We start from the raw sequence: 17264 nt of genomic DNA on the forward strand, positions 1-17264 counted from the left end.
GACAGCAATTATAAAAATGCATTGGATTACTATAAAAAGTAAAGGGCAGTAAAGGGGTTAACAATAGGGGGTCGGGAAGGGGTTAAGTAGGTTCCCTGGGTGTGTTTTAACTGTAGGAGGATGGCCTCACTAGGGGAAATCACTGATCTTCTGTTCATACATTGTATGAACAGAGGATCAGCATTTCCCCCCCCCTGACAGGACCGGGAGTTGTGTGTTTACAGTCCCGGACGTGTGCCTGGCGGCGATCGTGCCCTCCGGGCACGCGCATGGGAGTCGGGGGGCGTGCGCCCGCCCCTAGTGGCCTGCGCGAGAGCCGACGTAGAGCTACGGGTTCTCGCGCAGGGGAGCTGACCTGCCGCCGTAAAAACGACGGTGGCAAGTAGTTAAGGAGAATCCCCCCACAGCAAAAAAAACACAGCATGGTGTCCCCCCCCCCCCCCCAAAATCCATACTAGTGGATGTGGACAAGGGCCTCTTCCCGACAACCCTAGTCGGTGGTTGTTGGGTCTGCGGGGGGCTTATTGTAATCTGGAAGCCCCCTTTAACAAGGGGGCCCCAAGATCCTGCCCTCCCACCCTATGTGAATGGGGTACATTGTATCCCTTCCTACCCATTCACCTAAAAAAAAAGTGTCAAAAATAAAAACGGCACACAGGTATTTGACAGTAATTTAATTTATTAAAGCAGCTCCGGCGTCTTCTACCTCCGGCAATGTCTTCATCCACCGGTTCTTATCCCTCCACTAATGACACCTTCCTCCGGTTCTCCTCCCTGCGCCGATGTCTTCGCCCTCTGCCAGATCTCCTCTCTCAGCTGTCTTCTCCCTCTGTCCTTCCTCCGATTGTTTTCTCTCCCGCTGTAATTCTGGGTTCCGCCATGTGCCATTACTTATATAGCCATGGGGCATAGGCAACCCAGTGATGTCATCCGGAGGCCCCAGCCCTTGTGACATCACCACCCCACCATGCCCCGGGGTGGAACATGTTACAAAACGTATACTTCTCCTTTTAAGCTTTTACAAAAAAATAAATCAGGATGCGGATTGGTTTCTCTGCAGAGCTGCACCAAATTTTGCACTCTAGTTTTAGTAAACCAGTCCCAGTATCTCAAAAATAACAGATGCGTTTTCATACCAGCCTATTGGCCAACTCTTTGATGGTTCTGCTAAAAAGTAATTTATTATGTTGTTTTAAGCAATTTAGTTTTTTTGTTGAGGAATATCTCTAAGCTGGGTCTTTGAGTGGCAAGCAAGCCAATCCAGGTAGAAGGACATGATGTCGTTGAGTAAAGCATAATATCCTGTCTAGCACATTGATACAGTACTTTTACAAAGAAAATTTCCTGCAGATACATACACTGATCCTGAATTGTTACTCAAAACACCCTAATGCAAAACATTGTTTTTTTAATGAAAAACGCCTATCTTCAGTGTCTGGCTTATTTCTGCCTTCCCTTCTTTGTTATATCACAACTAACATAGACAGTTTCTATAGCAACTAGAGTCAGAATTCTAACTGTAGATTTACAGCAGCCATATATACATTGCACTTTCACTTCGCCCCTGAAGCAGAGAATCTATTGCACGTTTTGGACTATATGCAGCTACCTCCATTGTAGAATCGGTGTTATTGCAAAAGAGTTGATGTATGGAAACTGTTTATTTATGGGGAAAACCATTTCAAACTCTTATATTTACAGTCTGGATTTTAAGATTTTTGGTTGCTATGGGCAGCAGTTTTTCTTTTGACTTTGCTGCCTACCACTCATTTGTATTGCTTGAGTATGTTCCATGGTCTGAATACCAGCCATGTGTCCTGTACTGTATGAGTGGGAGAAAAATAATTTTCACTTGCCTTTTAAATACCGTATTTATTGGGGTATAGTGTGCACCCCTAAAGTTGCAGCGGATTCCTGTGGAAAAAAATGTTTTACTTAGTTTTGGTGTCTTGTGCGGCGGCCTCTTCGGGTCCGGCATCCGTATGCAGCTTTGTGTGTCCTCTTCGTCGGGTCCGGCGTCCTTCTGCGGCGTCCTCCCCGCTCGTTTCCCGCGCCGAGTTTGAATACTGTGCCGACATATACAGAGTGCAGTACACTCGTGTATTGTCGGGCAGGCTCGGCAACTCTCGCGCTGACGTCCAGGACGTGAGCGCGGAAGGAGCCGAGACTGCCCGACTATACCCGAGTGTACTGCGCAGTATTCAAACTCGGCGCGGGAAAGCGGGTATCGGCGTATACCGCACACCTACAATTTTGCCCTGATTTTCAGGGCAAAAAAGTGCGCGGTATACACCGATTAATACGGTAGTATAGAACAGGTCACAGGTCCCTGGATCACACCTTATTTCTTGCTAAAAACTGATGCATCACAGAGTGAGCGGGGTTATATAGGTACGCTCTAGGGGCGGCTCTAGCAAATGTTTTTGTCAATGTTCAATCCCCTAAAGGTAGCCACATCATAACCCATGGTCAATGAATACAAGTCCTGTACTGCAGTGGTCATCAACCTTGTCCTGCAGGGCCCACTAACAGGCCAGGTTTGCAAGATAACTGAAATACATCACAGCTGATATCATTTGCTCCTCAGTGATTGCAGTATTCTAGACTGCATCTCCCCAAGGTAATACATAAAACCTGGCCTGTTAGTGGGCCCTGCAGGACAGGGTTGATGACCACTGCTGTACTGTACTCCAAGATGAGGAATTTACAAGTAAGTCGAAATTACTGTTTTCCTTACTTTGGAGAGCTTTTCCCTTACTTGGTTGGTTCTAGAGGACAGGAAGTCATGTCACACAGAAAGCAAACTACTATTACTAATTTTAACCATAGTCTTTCAGAAAACTTTCAAATATTTTACCTTTTTGGTGTTCAAGTAAAGGATATAATACAAAAGAATGCTTAACATGCAGCATTTTAGTAATTGGACATGTAAGGTCTCATTTACACTTGCCGCAAGGACTGCTGCTCATCTAAAATGCGATCTTATGATCGCTTTTCAGAGGTGTTTGACAGGTGAAGAGGAGGTGATATATATTTCTAAATGCTGCACTACTATGCCGCGCCCACATACGTTGCAAGCAGTTGTAGGGTGGTTGCAGTGTGGTTTCCATTTACTTGAATAGTTCATATTTAGTGCATGGTAGTGTGCTCTCAATGTGACTAAGGGGTTTAATTCTGTCCACTAAGCAAACCACTGTGGCATGTGTTCACTCTTGAGCTTCTGCCTTTGCAGCATGGGGGGGGGGAGCAATTGGGGGGTGGTACAATGTTACAATACAATGGTACAATGGGATGTGAAAATAATTATTAGATCAGGCAAAACTAAAATCCATTTTAAGTCCAAATTGTCTTATGCTGTTACTTGTTAGGCACCTTTCACATGGGCACCTCTGCTAAGCGGAATCTGCTTGCTTAGCGGGGGATCTCTCTGCTGATCCCCACTGAGCAGATGAATGACAGGTCCGTGTCTGCTGCGCTATGCAGAGTGGACACGCACACAGTCCCGCTCTCCTCTATGGGGCAATCGGATGGAAACAGGATCACCACGATCCGCTGGACGAATGAGGGATAGGACCACCATCCATCTATTTTTGGTGGACTGGATTGGACGGTGGCGGGTATTGGCTGACATCCGCTGCTCCATAGAGACTGGAGGGTCCGATCAGGTCCACCTAAAAAAACTGAGAGACAGATGGACCTGATCAGACAAACCTGTGTGAAAGAGACCTTAATGTATTTTTTTTTCTGAGTCTCGTAATTTTACAAAACAAAAAATGCTGACGAAGAGTTTTTAAAACTCCCATCAGTTTTTTTTTTACCTTTTATATGCTGAGTTGGGGAGGTTTTTCTTGACTGTCTGTTGTGTAGAGACTGCATGAAATGAAGTGCGTTACCTAATTGAAGATTACCTTTCTATTACTGTTCTAATGAGCACATTTTGACCTTTTTCCTCACCCAATGACAATGGTCTCCAGGACACATGGTAGAGTGAATCTCCCTAAAGAAGAACCACAGACCACAATAAAAACCTTAGATGGGTTCCAAGCCCTCACCACTATTCATAACTAAAATTCAAAATGGCTTTAGGGAAATTTTATAGTCACTGGCTTATTTTATAGCATATCTGAAACATTCTACTTTTCTTTTTCAAGGAACGAATGTGAATCTCCCTCCTTGCATGAGGACCAAACTGTCTGTTCCAGGCTCAGGTGAGATGTTATTTTTTAATATAACACTGGCACTCATTTCCCCATCCTCCACAACCGTCAAGCAAGAGATTGCTTCTCCCTCCTGAACAGGACAGGAAACACCCAGGGAAGATTAAAAGGATTAACCTCACAGTTTTCCTGTTTCAGGCAGGATAGGATGTTAGAAGATTATTCTTGTCAGCCCATGTTTTTTTATTTTTGGCTTCCCTGGTAAAGTTGCAGGGTTTGCTTTTTAAAGATTTTAAGGCTTACCTAGCAGGTATGCTTTTTAAGGTGGTTTAAAAAAGGTAGCCTTTACAGCCTTACAAAATTCCTATGCTTAAGTTTGGCTGCAGGGGGCCCTGAAGTATATCCCTCTGGCTGCTCTAAGGTAAGGCAAGGATGAAGGTTTTGGGGCACCTAGCTTGCTCATAAAGGATCCGCTGCCTCCATCTTGCCAGGCCCGGCCCCAGCACCACTGCCAGACCATGTACCCAGGTGTAGGGTGTGGGTTTGGGTGGCCTAACACATGCAACTTCCAGTGCTGGGAATGCACCAAAATTACATCATTTTCTTCACTTTGCTCAACTTAATGCTAGGGTAAGCAGAAGTGATATCACAGATAAAACTCTTTGATTCTGAATCTGAAACCAGAACATGCAAAGACGTTGGGCACGTTTTTTTTTCCTCTTGGTTAGTGCTACAAAACACAAGGGGCTAAAGGTCTGTACTCTGCAGGAGTTTTGTGGGAGAGCCACTGTGTTCCAGGTCTCACCCAGCATTGATGTAGTCAGCAGGTCAGTGTTGGAAAGCATTTTAATTATTATTTAGTAAAGGGGGGTTTCGTATGTATGTCACTTTTCTACAGGTGGGAGTAAAAAGTGTTCGCTTTATTCCCTCTATTATTTTCCTTTCCGTAACCACTTTTTATGCCTAGCTAAAGCTAGGAATGCATGGCTTGATTTCTCTCCTTAAGCCAGAAAGCTGAAGGAGAGAAAATCAAATTCCTCCATTAATGCTAAGTAGTGTGGATGAAGGAATCTTCATTGACTGCTTTTGTATTCAGGCAGCTGCACCACCCAAACTGCTGGCTGATATGATGCAGTCACTATTAGGTTGACAATTTTCACCTGGTTCCTTCAGTTTTTTCATTTGCATTTTGTCGAGCCTTAATGTGCCAACAGGGCCACCCACAACTAGAATTTTGAAGCCGTGTGGGGCAAGATGAAAATTTGAAAGGGGAAATAAGCACCACGTTCTGGAGTCTATCAAAACAATAACATTTGTGAGGAATATGGTACCATCATGGATATCGCATGCAACATGTTAACCACTTGCTCACTGGGCACTTATACCAGGCCAATTTTCAGCTTTCAGCACTATCACACTTTGAATGACAATTGCGCAGTCATTCAACACTGTGTTTATATGAAATCTTTTTATTTTTTTTGAGACAGAGCTTTCTTTTGGTGATATTTAATCACCACTGGGTTTCTTTTTCTTTTTTGCTGTAAAATTTTGCAAATAAGTGCATCTTCTACCTTCATTGTTGTGCACTAATGAGTCTGCACTGATGAGGCTGCACGGATAATGCGTACCCTGATTATCTGTGAAAAGTTCCCCTATCAGGATTGCCGGTTACCGTCTCTCTTCTTACGCTGACAGCGTGTGAGGAAAGTACTGCTGATAACCAGCTGTTTACACAGTCTGTTCCAGGGGTCTCAAACTGGCGGCCCTCCAGCAGTTGCGAAACTACAGGTCCCATGAGGTATTACAAGCATTACTCCCACAGGCAGATGGAGGGACGCCAGTTTGAGACCCGGCGTTTACACAGTGAACAGCTGATCATGTGGTAAAGGGCAGCTGTGATGCAAAAAAAGAAGAAAAAAAAAAGACGCAAATTCTCCCAAGGATGCAAGAAAACAAAAACATATGAAACAAATGTCAGTTTAAAAATTTTATTTGACAAAAGTTAAAGCGGAGCTCCACCTTAAAGTGGAACTCCCGCTGATCAGAACCCTCCTCCCCTCCGGTGTCACATTTGACACCTTTCAGGGGGGAGGGGGGTGCAGATACCTGTCTAAAGACAGGTATTTGCACCCACTTCCGGCCACACAGTCTCGGGCAGACTGCGGGCATGACATCACCTCCCGCCCCCCGTTGTGTTCTGGGAACATTCGGCTCCCAGTACACAGCGGGAGCCAATCATCAGGCGTAGCGTGACTCGTGCATGCCCCGTAGGGAACCGGGCAGTGAAGCCGGATCGCTTCACTTCCTGGTTCCCTCACTGAGGATGGCAGGGGGCAGCAGAGTGACGAGCGATCGCTCGTCCTCTGCTGCGGACGGCGCTGGACTCCAGGACAGGTAAGTGTCCTAGTATTAAAAGTCAGCAGCTGCAGTATTTGTAGCTGCTGGCTTTTAATATTTTTTTTTCAGCGGACATCCGCTTTAAAATCAACAAAGGTTTAAAATATGAGCTCTGGTTGCATACAATCCTTTTGTTAGCTTAACAGCCGGACAACACTAAATAAGGCATGTATAACCTTTATACAAGAATTTCCTTTCATGTTGATCCTGTTAAAAAATGCCCCAATGCGTTTCAATCAAACAAATCGTAGTCTTTATCAGGGGGATTGTGTTCTCTAAATTAGGAAGTATATGATTTAAGATATTATGACTCACAGGTACTTTGTATCAAAAGGACTTTCATGACATATATTCGTACATTCACACAAAATAGAATTACCTTCAGTCAATAGGAAACAGGATTTTGAAGCCAGACAGATTAAAAACAACATCCAAGACTTCTCTCAGATCATTCTGACCACCTGTGCAGCAGAGCCCAACATTGCTTGCTTGCAAGGAACCACGTCAAGGGTAGCCGAGGAAGAGGAAGGGAGGCACACCTGCTGCAATGATCCCCAATAACAGGGCTTTTTTTCAGCAGGAATGCGGGGGAACGCAGTTTCGGCACCTCCAGCTCTGAATGTATGTAATGGTGCTCGGAGGTGGGTAGGGGGTGGAACCAAGGAACGGTGCTTGGTGGTGGGTAGGGAGTGGAACCAAGGAATGGTGCTCGGAGGTGGGTAGGGGTGGGGAAAAGGAATGCTGCTCAGAGGTGGGTAGGGGGTGGAACCAAGGAATGGTGCTCGGAGGTGGGTAGGGGGTGTAACCAAGAATGGTGCTCGGAGGTGGGTAAGGGGGTGGAGAAAAGGAATGGTGCTCGGAGGTGGGTAGGGGGTGGCACAAGGAATGATGCTCGGAGGTGGGTAGGGGGTGAAACCAATGAATGGTGCTTGGAGGTGGGTAGGGGGTGTAACCAAGGAATAATGCTCGAGGTGGGTAGGGGGGTGTAACCAAGGAACGGTGTTTGGAGGTGCAAAATGTGTTTAAACAGATTCCAAAGACTCCTCTATGACCTCCACCAATTTCATGAATTCATCAATATGGTGCAAACCCCATAGGATAGGCACTCACTTGACCACTTATCTCTAAATTGGTCAAAATTAGCATTTTAGCTGAATCCTAAAGCCCCTCAGCCATAATTAGGGAAAACTATGGAAGAGGCTTGCATAGCATAAAACCCTTTTAAAACTTTATTAAAAATCAACATAAAAAGTGCTCACATTTCTATTTTCTATACTGCACTGTAAACAAATGCCTTACTGGATTCTTCAAAATGTTTTGAAAGGTTTATATATTGTAATGTATGGTGCACAGACACTACCTCTTGCATGCAACTGTGTAGTGCTCAGTGCCTAGGTAACCTATTGGCAAGCTTTGAGCGTTGTCATGAGGGTTATATAGTGTGGTAATGTGCCTTACCTTATGCAAATAGTGACTTTCAATGTTGCTCTCAAAACATGCCTGACAGTATAATGCTGGTGACACAACATAAAATAAGTCATGTCTATTTCTGTTAAAACTATTTTAAACTTTCAAAACTTCAGCTCCTCAAGTGTGCGATTGGCTTCGGTCCAAAGAAATTATTACTTTGAAGTCATAGGGATCATCCCCTTGCAGTGGGTTTGTGACAGCACCAGTTTTCCATGTAATGTAATAATGGCAGTAATAAGCGGACATTAGCAGTATTTATAGACTTATAAATAGCTTTAATTTGGTTAGTTTGGGGATGCTTGAAATTCCACCGTACGGTTGCTTTAGTAGTCTGACAGGAATTGTGTGTATTTATTCTATATCACAGGAGCATCAGTAGTTTTTTTTTATCTTCTTAGAAATCAGTTCTATCATTTAGATTATTGGATGTTCTTCTTGTTCAAATATTTTATTGATGATGAAAATCAAGGATACAAAAAGTCACTTTTGAGTCATAAGGCATATACAGTGGGTACGTAAAATTTTCAGACCCCCTTAAGTTTTTCACACTTTGTTATATTGCAGCCATTTGCTAAAATCTTTTAAAGGGGAGTTCCAGGCTTTTTTTATGTTTATTAAAAGACCGCAGTTTTATAAAAAGTGTAGCTGCTGGCTTTTAATAAACGGACACTCACCTGCTCTACAGTCCAGCGACGGGCCGCCCGGAGCTCCGCTCCTCCCTGGCCAGTGTCTTCATTCCTAGTGTGGGCACCCGGCTGTGACAGCTTTCGGCTTCACGGCCGGGCACTCACTGTGCATGTGCGAGCGACGCTGGGCTCTGTGAGTGGTCAGACGATCGCCTGGGACCTGTCACGTGTCCCAGGCGATTACCTACAGTGAGGGGCCACCGTAGGCGATATGACGTATTGCCTAAGCGGTCCCTGGGCGGAAGGAGGAAGTGGGACAGGAAGTCCCACTCCTACTGAAGCCCCCACTTCCCCCCCCAAAAAAATTACATGCCAAATGTGGCATGTAAGGGGGCAAGGAGTGGTTTAAGCGGAAGTTCCACTTTTGGGTGGAACTCCACTTTAAGTTAATTTTTTCCTCATTAATGTAAACACAGCACCCCATATTGACAGAAAAACACATAATTGTTGACATTTTTGCAGATTAATTAAAAAAGAAAAACTAAAATATATCACATGGTCCTAAGTATTCAGACCCTTTGCTGTGACACTCATATATTTTACTCAGGTGCTGTCCATTTCTTCTGATTTTCCTTGAGATGGTTCTACGCCTTCATTTGAGTCCAGCTGTGTTTGATTATACTGATTGGACTTGATTAGGAAAGCCACACACCTGTCTATATAAGACCTTACAGCTCACCGTGCATGTCAGAGCAAATGAGAATCATGAGGTCAAAGGAACTGCCTGAAGAGCTCAGAGACAGAATTGTGGCAAGGCACAGATCTGGCCAAGGTTACAAAAAAATTTCTGCTGCATTTAGGATTCCTAAGAGCACAGTGGCCTCCATAATCCTTAAACGGAAACCGTTTGGGATGACCAGAACCCTTCCCAGAGCTGGCTGTCCGGCCAAACTGAGCTATCAGGGGAGAAGAGCCTTGGTGAGAGAGGTAAAGAAGAACCCAAAGATCACTGTGGCTGAGCTCCAGAGATGCAGTCGGGAGATGGGAGAAAGTTGTAGAAAGCCAACCATTACTGCAGCCCTCCACCAGTCGGGGGTTTATGGCAGAGTGGCCCGACTGAACAGCTAAAGGACTCCAAGATGGTGAGAAATAAGATTCTCTGGTCTGATGAGACCAAGATATAACTTTTTGGCCTTAATTTTAAGCGGTATGTGTGGAGAAAACCAGGCACTGCTCATCACCTGTCCAATACAGTCCCAACAGTGAAGCATGGTGGTGGCAGCATCATGCTGTGGGGGTGTTTTTCAGCTGCAGGGACAGGACGACTGGTTGCAATCGAGGGAAAGAGGAATGTGGCCAAGTACAGGGATATCCTGGGCAAAAACCTTCTCCAGAGTGCTCTGGGCCGAAGGTTTACCTTCCAACAAGACAATGAACCTAAGCACACAGCTAAAATAACGGAGTGGCTTCACAACAACTCCGTGACTGTTCTTGAATGGCCCAGCCAGAGCCCTGACCTAAACCCAATTGAGCTTCTCTGGAGAGACCTAAAAAATGGCTGTCCACCAACGTATACCATCCAACCTGACAGAACTGGAGAGGATCTGCAAGGAGGAATGGCAGAGGATCCCCAGATCCAGGTGTCAAAAACTTGTTGCATCTTTCCCAAAAAGACTCATGGCTGTATTAGATCAGCAGGGTGCTTCTACTAAATATGGAGCAAAGGGTCTGAATACTTAGGACCATGTGATATTTCTGTTTCTCTTTTTTTAAATAAATCTGCAAAAATGTCAACAATTCTGTGTTTTTCTGTCAATATGGGGTGCTGTGTGTACATTAATGAGGAAAAAAAATGTATCTGCAATATAACAAAGAGTGAAAAATGTAAGGGGGTCTGAATACTGTCCGTACCCACTGTATAATAAGATACAGCCAATCAATAAAGAAGTAGACAATAGTCGTAATAACAAAGTATCCATGGCGAAAACAGGTTGGACAAAAGGATTTCCTGTCACAGACTAGTTATCAGAAATAACAGTAGGCGAATTATTATTTTATTTTTTTATATACAAGCATACAGAGACAATGAAGCCTGTAAATAGGATGGGGGAGATCACTCCCATGAGAATAATTAATTAAACTGGGTAGAACTATAAGCATAGGCATTTGTGGTGTAGAAGCCTACTAGGATGAAGAGTTAGGTAAGCAATATGTGTCGACTATGGTCGTCAGAAGAACTAAAAAGGGCATGTGGTTGGTAATGGGAAACATAGACTGAGAGTATAAATGGAAAAGAGAGAGAGAAGTAAGAAAAAGGGGAAGAGTCCCTCGGGGAAAGGGGGCAGGCGAGAAACAAATGTCCCGGGGTGTGTGGGTAGGAGACTGGGTCCGCTAGGAGGTGTTGATGAGTGTATGCTATGTGTATCTATCACTGATTTAAGGAAGCAACAACGTAGCATCAAAGTTGAGGGGTGAAGTTTGACATCCATGGATCCCAGAGTTCCTCATATTTGGTTACCCTATCTAAGAGTACAGCTTCAGTTTTAGCTTGGATCATTGCTTGTGTGATCCTATTTTGAGCTGAAAGGACAAAGAGACAGGCTGTTTTCCAGGCTCTCACTATGATTTGGTTGCAGTGGTGACCGGAAGCAGTAATTTGAACTGTCGGTAAGTTATGTCATGTGGTTTCCAATTCAGGAGCGTCAAAGAAGCATCTGGCATAATGGGAGAATCAAAAAGTTTAGTAAGAATGTCAAACATATCTGACCAAAAGGCCTGTACAACTGGGCTTTCACACCAAATATGAAGGTGGGTGCCTATAGTGTTGCAACCGCAAAAGCATTAAGGGGGTATTGTGGCAAGAATTTGGAGATCCTGGTGGGGACCAAATACCACTTAGTTAAGACTTTGGGCCAGATCCACAGACGAACTTTCAAATTTCCCGCGTCGTATCGTTGTTTTGAATCCTCAAAACAAGATACGATGGCTTCTGGGTTAGATCCGACAGGTGTACGTCTTCGTACGCCTTCGGATCTAAGATGCAATACTTCGGCGTCCGCTGGGTGTCGCTTTCCGCATCGGGTATGCAAATTAGCGATTTACGACGATCCACGAACGTACGTGCGGCAGTCGCATTTTCTAACGTCGTCTGAAGTCGGCTTTTTCCGGCGTATAGTTAAAGCTGGTATTTTGCGGCGTATAGATAGAATTGCCATGTTAAGTATGGCCATCGTTCCCGCGTCGAAATTTGAATTTTTTATTTTTTTTTGCGCAAGTCGTCCGTGAATAGGGATGGACGTAACTCACGTCTAAGTTAAAAAAATGAAGTCCTAGCGACGTCATTTAGCGCAATGCACGGTGGGAAACGCATGCGAAGTTCATTCGGCGCGGGGACGCGCTTCATTTAAATGAAACCCGCCCCCAACCCGCCCAATTTCAAATCCGCCGCCAGAAATACACTATGCCGCCGTAACTTAAGGCGCAAACTCGCTGAGGATTCGAATGTACGCTAGGTAAGGTACGGCTGCGTAGTGTAGCTCTAAAGTTACAATGTTCTGGGAGAAATCCTTGGTGGCTTACCATATGTGGGTCCAATCTACAGGATCCAATGTAATTCCGAGGTCTCTCTCCCATTTGAGGGGGGTAGAGCTAAAAGATTCTAGCAGTTTGCGATATAGAACAGAAATAAGGCCTCTCCTGTGGGTGTCACTTTTACAAGCATGTTTGAAGGAAGACAGTCGAGAGGAAGAGGGGTCAGACAGGATCAAAGTAGTCAGAAAATGTTTTATCTGAAGATGGCAAAAGAGTTCATAAGGAATACTGTGAGACTTGCATACAGATGGGAACAACAAGATTGTGGTAAAGGTAAAAAGACCCATGCTGAGGGCCATGCCGAGAAGGAAGGTGATGTCCAAGCCGGGTAAAATGCTGGATTACAGAAAAAGGAAAGTAGGGGTTTGTGTGGTGATTGTAACCCGTAACAAGTTTTAGGTCTGTCCCAGATAGTGAGGAAATGTTGGGTCATTGGATTAGTAAGAGAGCGACAGTGGGATGGATCAAGCCATAAGAGGTTACAGTAGCTACCGATAGAGGGTCGTAGTCCACTGATTCCAGTGCCACCTATAAGGGAATTTCCTTAGAAGCATGGTATTTGGGTGAATTAGTTTTAATATTTTTTAGTTTAATGAAATAAAATAAAGTAAAGGTTTATATGTTTAAGCATTGTCGTTTTATGATTTTATGGAGGAACTATTTAAAAGAATTGTGATTCACAGAACCTATTATCTAAAATATTTGTCATTGTTTAGCCCAAATGTCTCCTCCAGCCTCCCACGCAGCTGATCAGACACAGATCGGTCTACTCAACTACTCGTCAATCCCGGTTTCCAGGGTTACACAGAAAGGGGAACACTCTTGGTTCCTCTCTCTCTGTTCAGGGCAGCCATTGCCATCAGTCGCATTGCTCCCGGGCTCCATGATGGGACGTTAGAGCCCAGGAAAGGCGACCAAGGGAGGTGAGACCCAGGGCCGTCTTAATAGCATCATGGGCCCCTGGGCAAAGTAATGCTCTGGGGCCCCTACAATGGAGACAGTGGAGGTAAACAGAAATCGAGTAGGTAGGAGGCAGGGGATATCTGGGATGTAGAGGGGTCAGAGTGCTGGGGGGATATCTGGTGTGTAGAGGGGTCAGAGTGCTGGGGGGATATCTGGTGTGTAGAGGGGTCAGAGTGCTGGGGGGATATCTGGTGTGTAGAGGGGTCAGAGTGCTGGGGGGATATCTGGGGTGTAGAGGGGTCAGAGTGCTGGGGGGATATCTGGTGTGTACAGGGGTCAGAGTGCTGGGGGCATATCTAGGTGTAGAGGGGTCAGAGTGCTGGGGGGATATCTGGCGTGTAGAGGGGTCAGAGTGCTGGGGGGGTATCTGGCGTGTAGAGGGGTCAGAGTGCTGGGGGGATATCTGGCGTGTAGAGGGGTCAGAGTGCTGGGGGGATATCTGGCGTGTAGAGGGGTCAGAGTGCTGGGGGGATATCTGGGGTGTAGAGGGTCAGAGTGTTTGGGGGGGTATCTGGGATGTAGAGGGGTAGCCCAGGCTCAATGACCAGCTGCTTTGGGGAAAGGGCAGGGGGCCCCCATGCAGCTGGGGCCCCTGGGCAGTGCCCAGGTGTGCCCTCTCATTAAGACAGCCCTGGTGAGGCCCCCTTCCGCCACTTGCAGAAGTAAACAAGTGGCTAATTAGCCATTCAGATCACTTCTATCTGAAAGGAAATCACCGGCTGAAAATATACATATATGCAGTAATAACCCCCAGCCTTGGGGTCAGTGGGTGCAGCAATAACCCCCAGCCTTGGGGTCAGTGGGTGCAGTAATAACCCCCAGCTTTTATTTCACTACTCACCACAGTAACACTCCTCCACTGCTGTTCAAGAGTCTCGTTCTGTAAAACCCATCCACCTTTTGCACCCCTTCTTTCCCGGCTCAGCTTCTTCAGCTCACCCCCCGAGGAGTCAAAGCTAACGTCTGCATGCCTCGTTGACATTTTGCTTTTACACTCCTCATCCACCATTTGTCTCTACACAACTCCTACTGCTAACCCTTCTTCATAGCTTGCCCCCCCCCGCCCCCCATTCTAGGCTCTCCTCTGCATCCAGTTATCCACTGCACCTGTCATTCACAGTTCACCTATGCACCCTTCCTCCCCACTTGACCTGTAACTTTCAAACCCAGATTATTTGCACCACATTTTCCTGTCATCCACAGCTCACCTCCTGTGACCTCTTTCAAGTTAATTATAACTATAATGAGCTATGGCATCACCTTTTTCAGTGGAGCTTTTTTTATTGTATATAAAGAACAAGCAGCTTTTTTAGGTGTAGATATACAGAGCACAGCATCATGTTTTCATATATAGTAAAGCTAGTTTGGAACCCTGTGTTTATACAACAGAACATTTATAAAGACAAGTTTATTATTTTCAAGGAATAGCAATGTAATTACATTCAGCCTTTGTTCTCTATTTTATGCTTGGGGAATTGCTGTTGTATCGCTTCCATCCTGAGCGGAGAACAAAGAATTTACAAATGGGAAACATTACCATCAATATTGATATATTATATTAGTTGTATAGTTTTAACATTGGCAGTTGGCATCTGGCAAACTTTAAGGCCTCATGCACATGGACAGTGAGATGTTGAGAATATGCTAGCATAAAATTCCCTACCTTTTCCTGCACTCAGGGGAGCCACAGGTGCTGCATGCAGCCAGTCAAAAAAGTGAATGTCTATAGCAGCCGTACTCTGTAAATGTCAATGCTTCTGTGCATTGACATTTACCTGTGCATGCACATAGGATGTATTAATCAATGCACAAGTTTTGCGTTTAGACGAATCATTGTTGCACTGAAGGATCCGTGTTTACATCACTGCTATGGCCGGCGTTTTATGGCACCTGCAGCTACTTGATTACAGAAGAATGCTCTTATGCATTGCCAGGGTGAAGGATTTGGTTTTCCTCTGTGCAATTACTGGTCTTGTTCCTCCTCCAGCCTGTGACTGGATTTTAAGACCCCTTTCACACTAAGCGTCTGTGCCGTTAGCGCTAAAGCGCCACTTGTTTTAGCGGCGCTCTAGCACTGTTTAAGCAGCGCTGATGCAACTCTTCTCGGCCACTAGCGGGGCGCTTTTAAAAAAGGGTTAAAAACTCCAGGTTTGCAGCGCTTTCAAAGTACTTTTCAGGCACTTTTTTAAAAGTGCTGCCCATTCATTCCAATGGACAGTGCGTTTTGTGAGCACTAAATACAGCGCTCCCAACCCGCCTCCAAAGATGCTGCTTGCAGAATTTTCATAACGCCCCAAAAATGCACCGCCCAAGTGTGAAAAGTCATACTGAAATGAATGGGAACTATTTCATTGATTAACCACTTAAGGACCGCCTAACACCGATATAAGTTGGCAGAATGGCACGGCTGGGCACAGGCACGTACATGTACGTCGCCTTTGAGAGCCAAGCCATGGGTCGCGCGCGCGTTCTTCAGTGATCCGTTACAGGAGCTGAAGAACCGGGAGAGGTGTGTGTAAACACACCTTCCCTGTTCTTCACAGTGGCAGTGTCATTGATCGTCTGTTCCCTGATATAGGGAAAGACGATCAATGATGTCACACGTCCTGCCCCACCCCCTACAGTTAGAAATACATATGAGGTCACACTTAACCCCTACAGCGCCCCCTAGTGGTTAACTCCTAAACTGCTATTGTCATTTTCACAATAATCAATGCATTTTTATAGCAAAATGTGCCAAAATTGTCCGATGTGTCCGCCATAATGTCGCAGTCACGAAAAAAATCGCTGATCGCCGCCATTAGTAGTATAAAAATAAATTATTAATAAAAATGCCATAAAATTATCCCCCATTTTGTAATCGCTATAAATTTGGAGAAAAGCAATCGTTAAACGCTTATTGCGATTTTTTTTTTTAACCAAAAATAGGTAGAAGAATATGTATCGGCCTAAACTGAGGATATATATATATATATATATATATATATATATATATATATATATATATATATACTTTTTTGGGGATATTTATTATAGCAAAAAGTAAAAAATATTGCAGAGGTGATCAAATAGCACCGAAAGAAAAGCTCTATTTGTGGGAAAAAAGGACGACAATTTTGTTTGGGAGCCATGTCGCACGACCGCGCAATTGTCAGTTAAAACGACGCAGTGCTGAATCGCAAAAAGGGGCAAGGTCCTTAACTTGCATATTGGTCCGGGTCTTAAGTGGTTAAAGAGCCTGAGAACCGCCCCAGTGTGAAAGGGGTCCAAAAGTAGTAATAGTCTGATGAGCTCATTGCTCTGTCACTCTTCTCTTTTCCTGTTGGCACCTTGTGCTGTTTCTCTAACCCTAATCAGCCCCTCCACCTCTCAAATTGTGAGCTCTCCTACACAGGGGATTGCAAGGGGTAATACAAAGTAAAATTTAGTTACTTATTACTGTATTAGATGGTGCATTAATGAATACACTCCAGCCGATGGCTGTGAGAGGAAACCATTGAAAGACTGCATCATGCAGCCTTTGTTCAAAAGTGTGATTGGTCACACAAATCACATGGTACATGGCCAATTTCTTATTGCCCCTGTACCCCGATCTGTGATCTACAGTGTCTGAGGGACACAGAGGTCACGGGGCATGGCACTGTGCACTCCAGAAACTGTGCATGAGCAGCAGATGTGGGAGGATGTACGGGTGAAGCTCCCTTCTGGCCATTTATATACATAATACATAATATATGATATAGACTCGTTACATGCAAAGCAAGATATTTCAAGCCATGATTTGTCATAATTGTGATGATTATGACTTACAGCTCATGAAAACCCCAAATCCACAATCTCAGAAAATTAGAATATTGTGAAAAGCTGCAATATTCTAGGCTCAAAGTGTCCCACTCTAATCAGATAATTAAGCCATAACACCTGCAAAGACTCCTGAGCCTTTAAATTGTCTGTCAGTCTAGTTCAGTAGGAATCACAATCATGGGAAAGACTGCTGGCCTGACAGTTGTGCAGAAAACCATCATTGACACCCTCCATAATGAGGTTAAGCCTCAAAAGT

The 17264-nt window shown here is 44.8% G+C and overlaps 1 protein-coding gene across 4 annotated transcripts in view; it reads left to right on the forward strand.

Moving 5' to 3' along the window:
- The window catches only part of FAM13C (family with sequence similarity 13 member C), a 250535-nt gene that overhangs the window by 98953 nt on the left and 134318 nt on the right, over positions 1 to 17264 (forward strand). For all 4 annotated transcript variants that reach the window (XM_040362039.1, XM_040362041.1, XM_040362042.1 and 1 more), the window contains exon 4: positions 4152 to 4208. In XM_040362039.1, coding sequence (XP_040217973.1) covers positions 4152 to 4208 — 57 coding nt within the window. The remainder of the gene's footprint in view (positions 1 to 4151; positions 4209 to 17264) is intronic.

Source organism: Rana temporaria, chromosome 8 (genome assembly GCF_905171775.1).
Source record: "Rana temporaria chromosome 8, aRanTem1.1, whole genome shotgun sequence".
NCBI classification, from domain to species: Eukaryota; Metazoa; Chordata; class Amphibia; order Anura; family Ranidae; genus Rana; species Rana temporaria.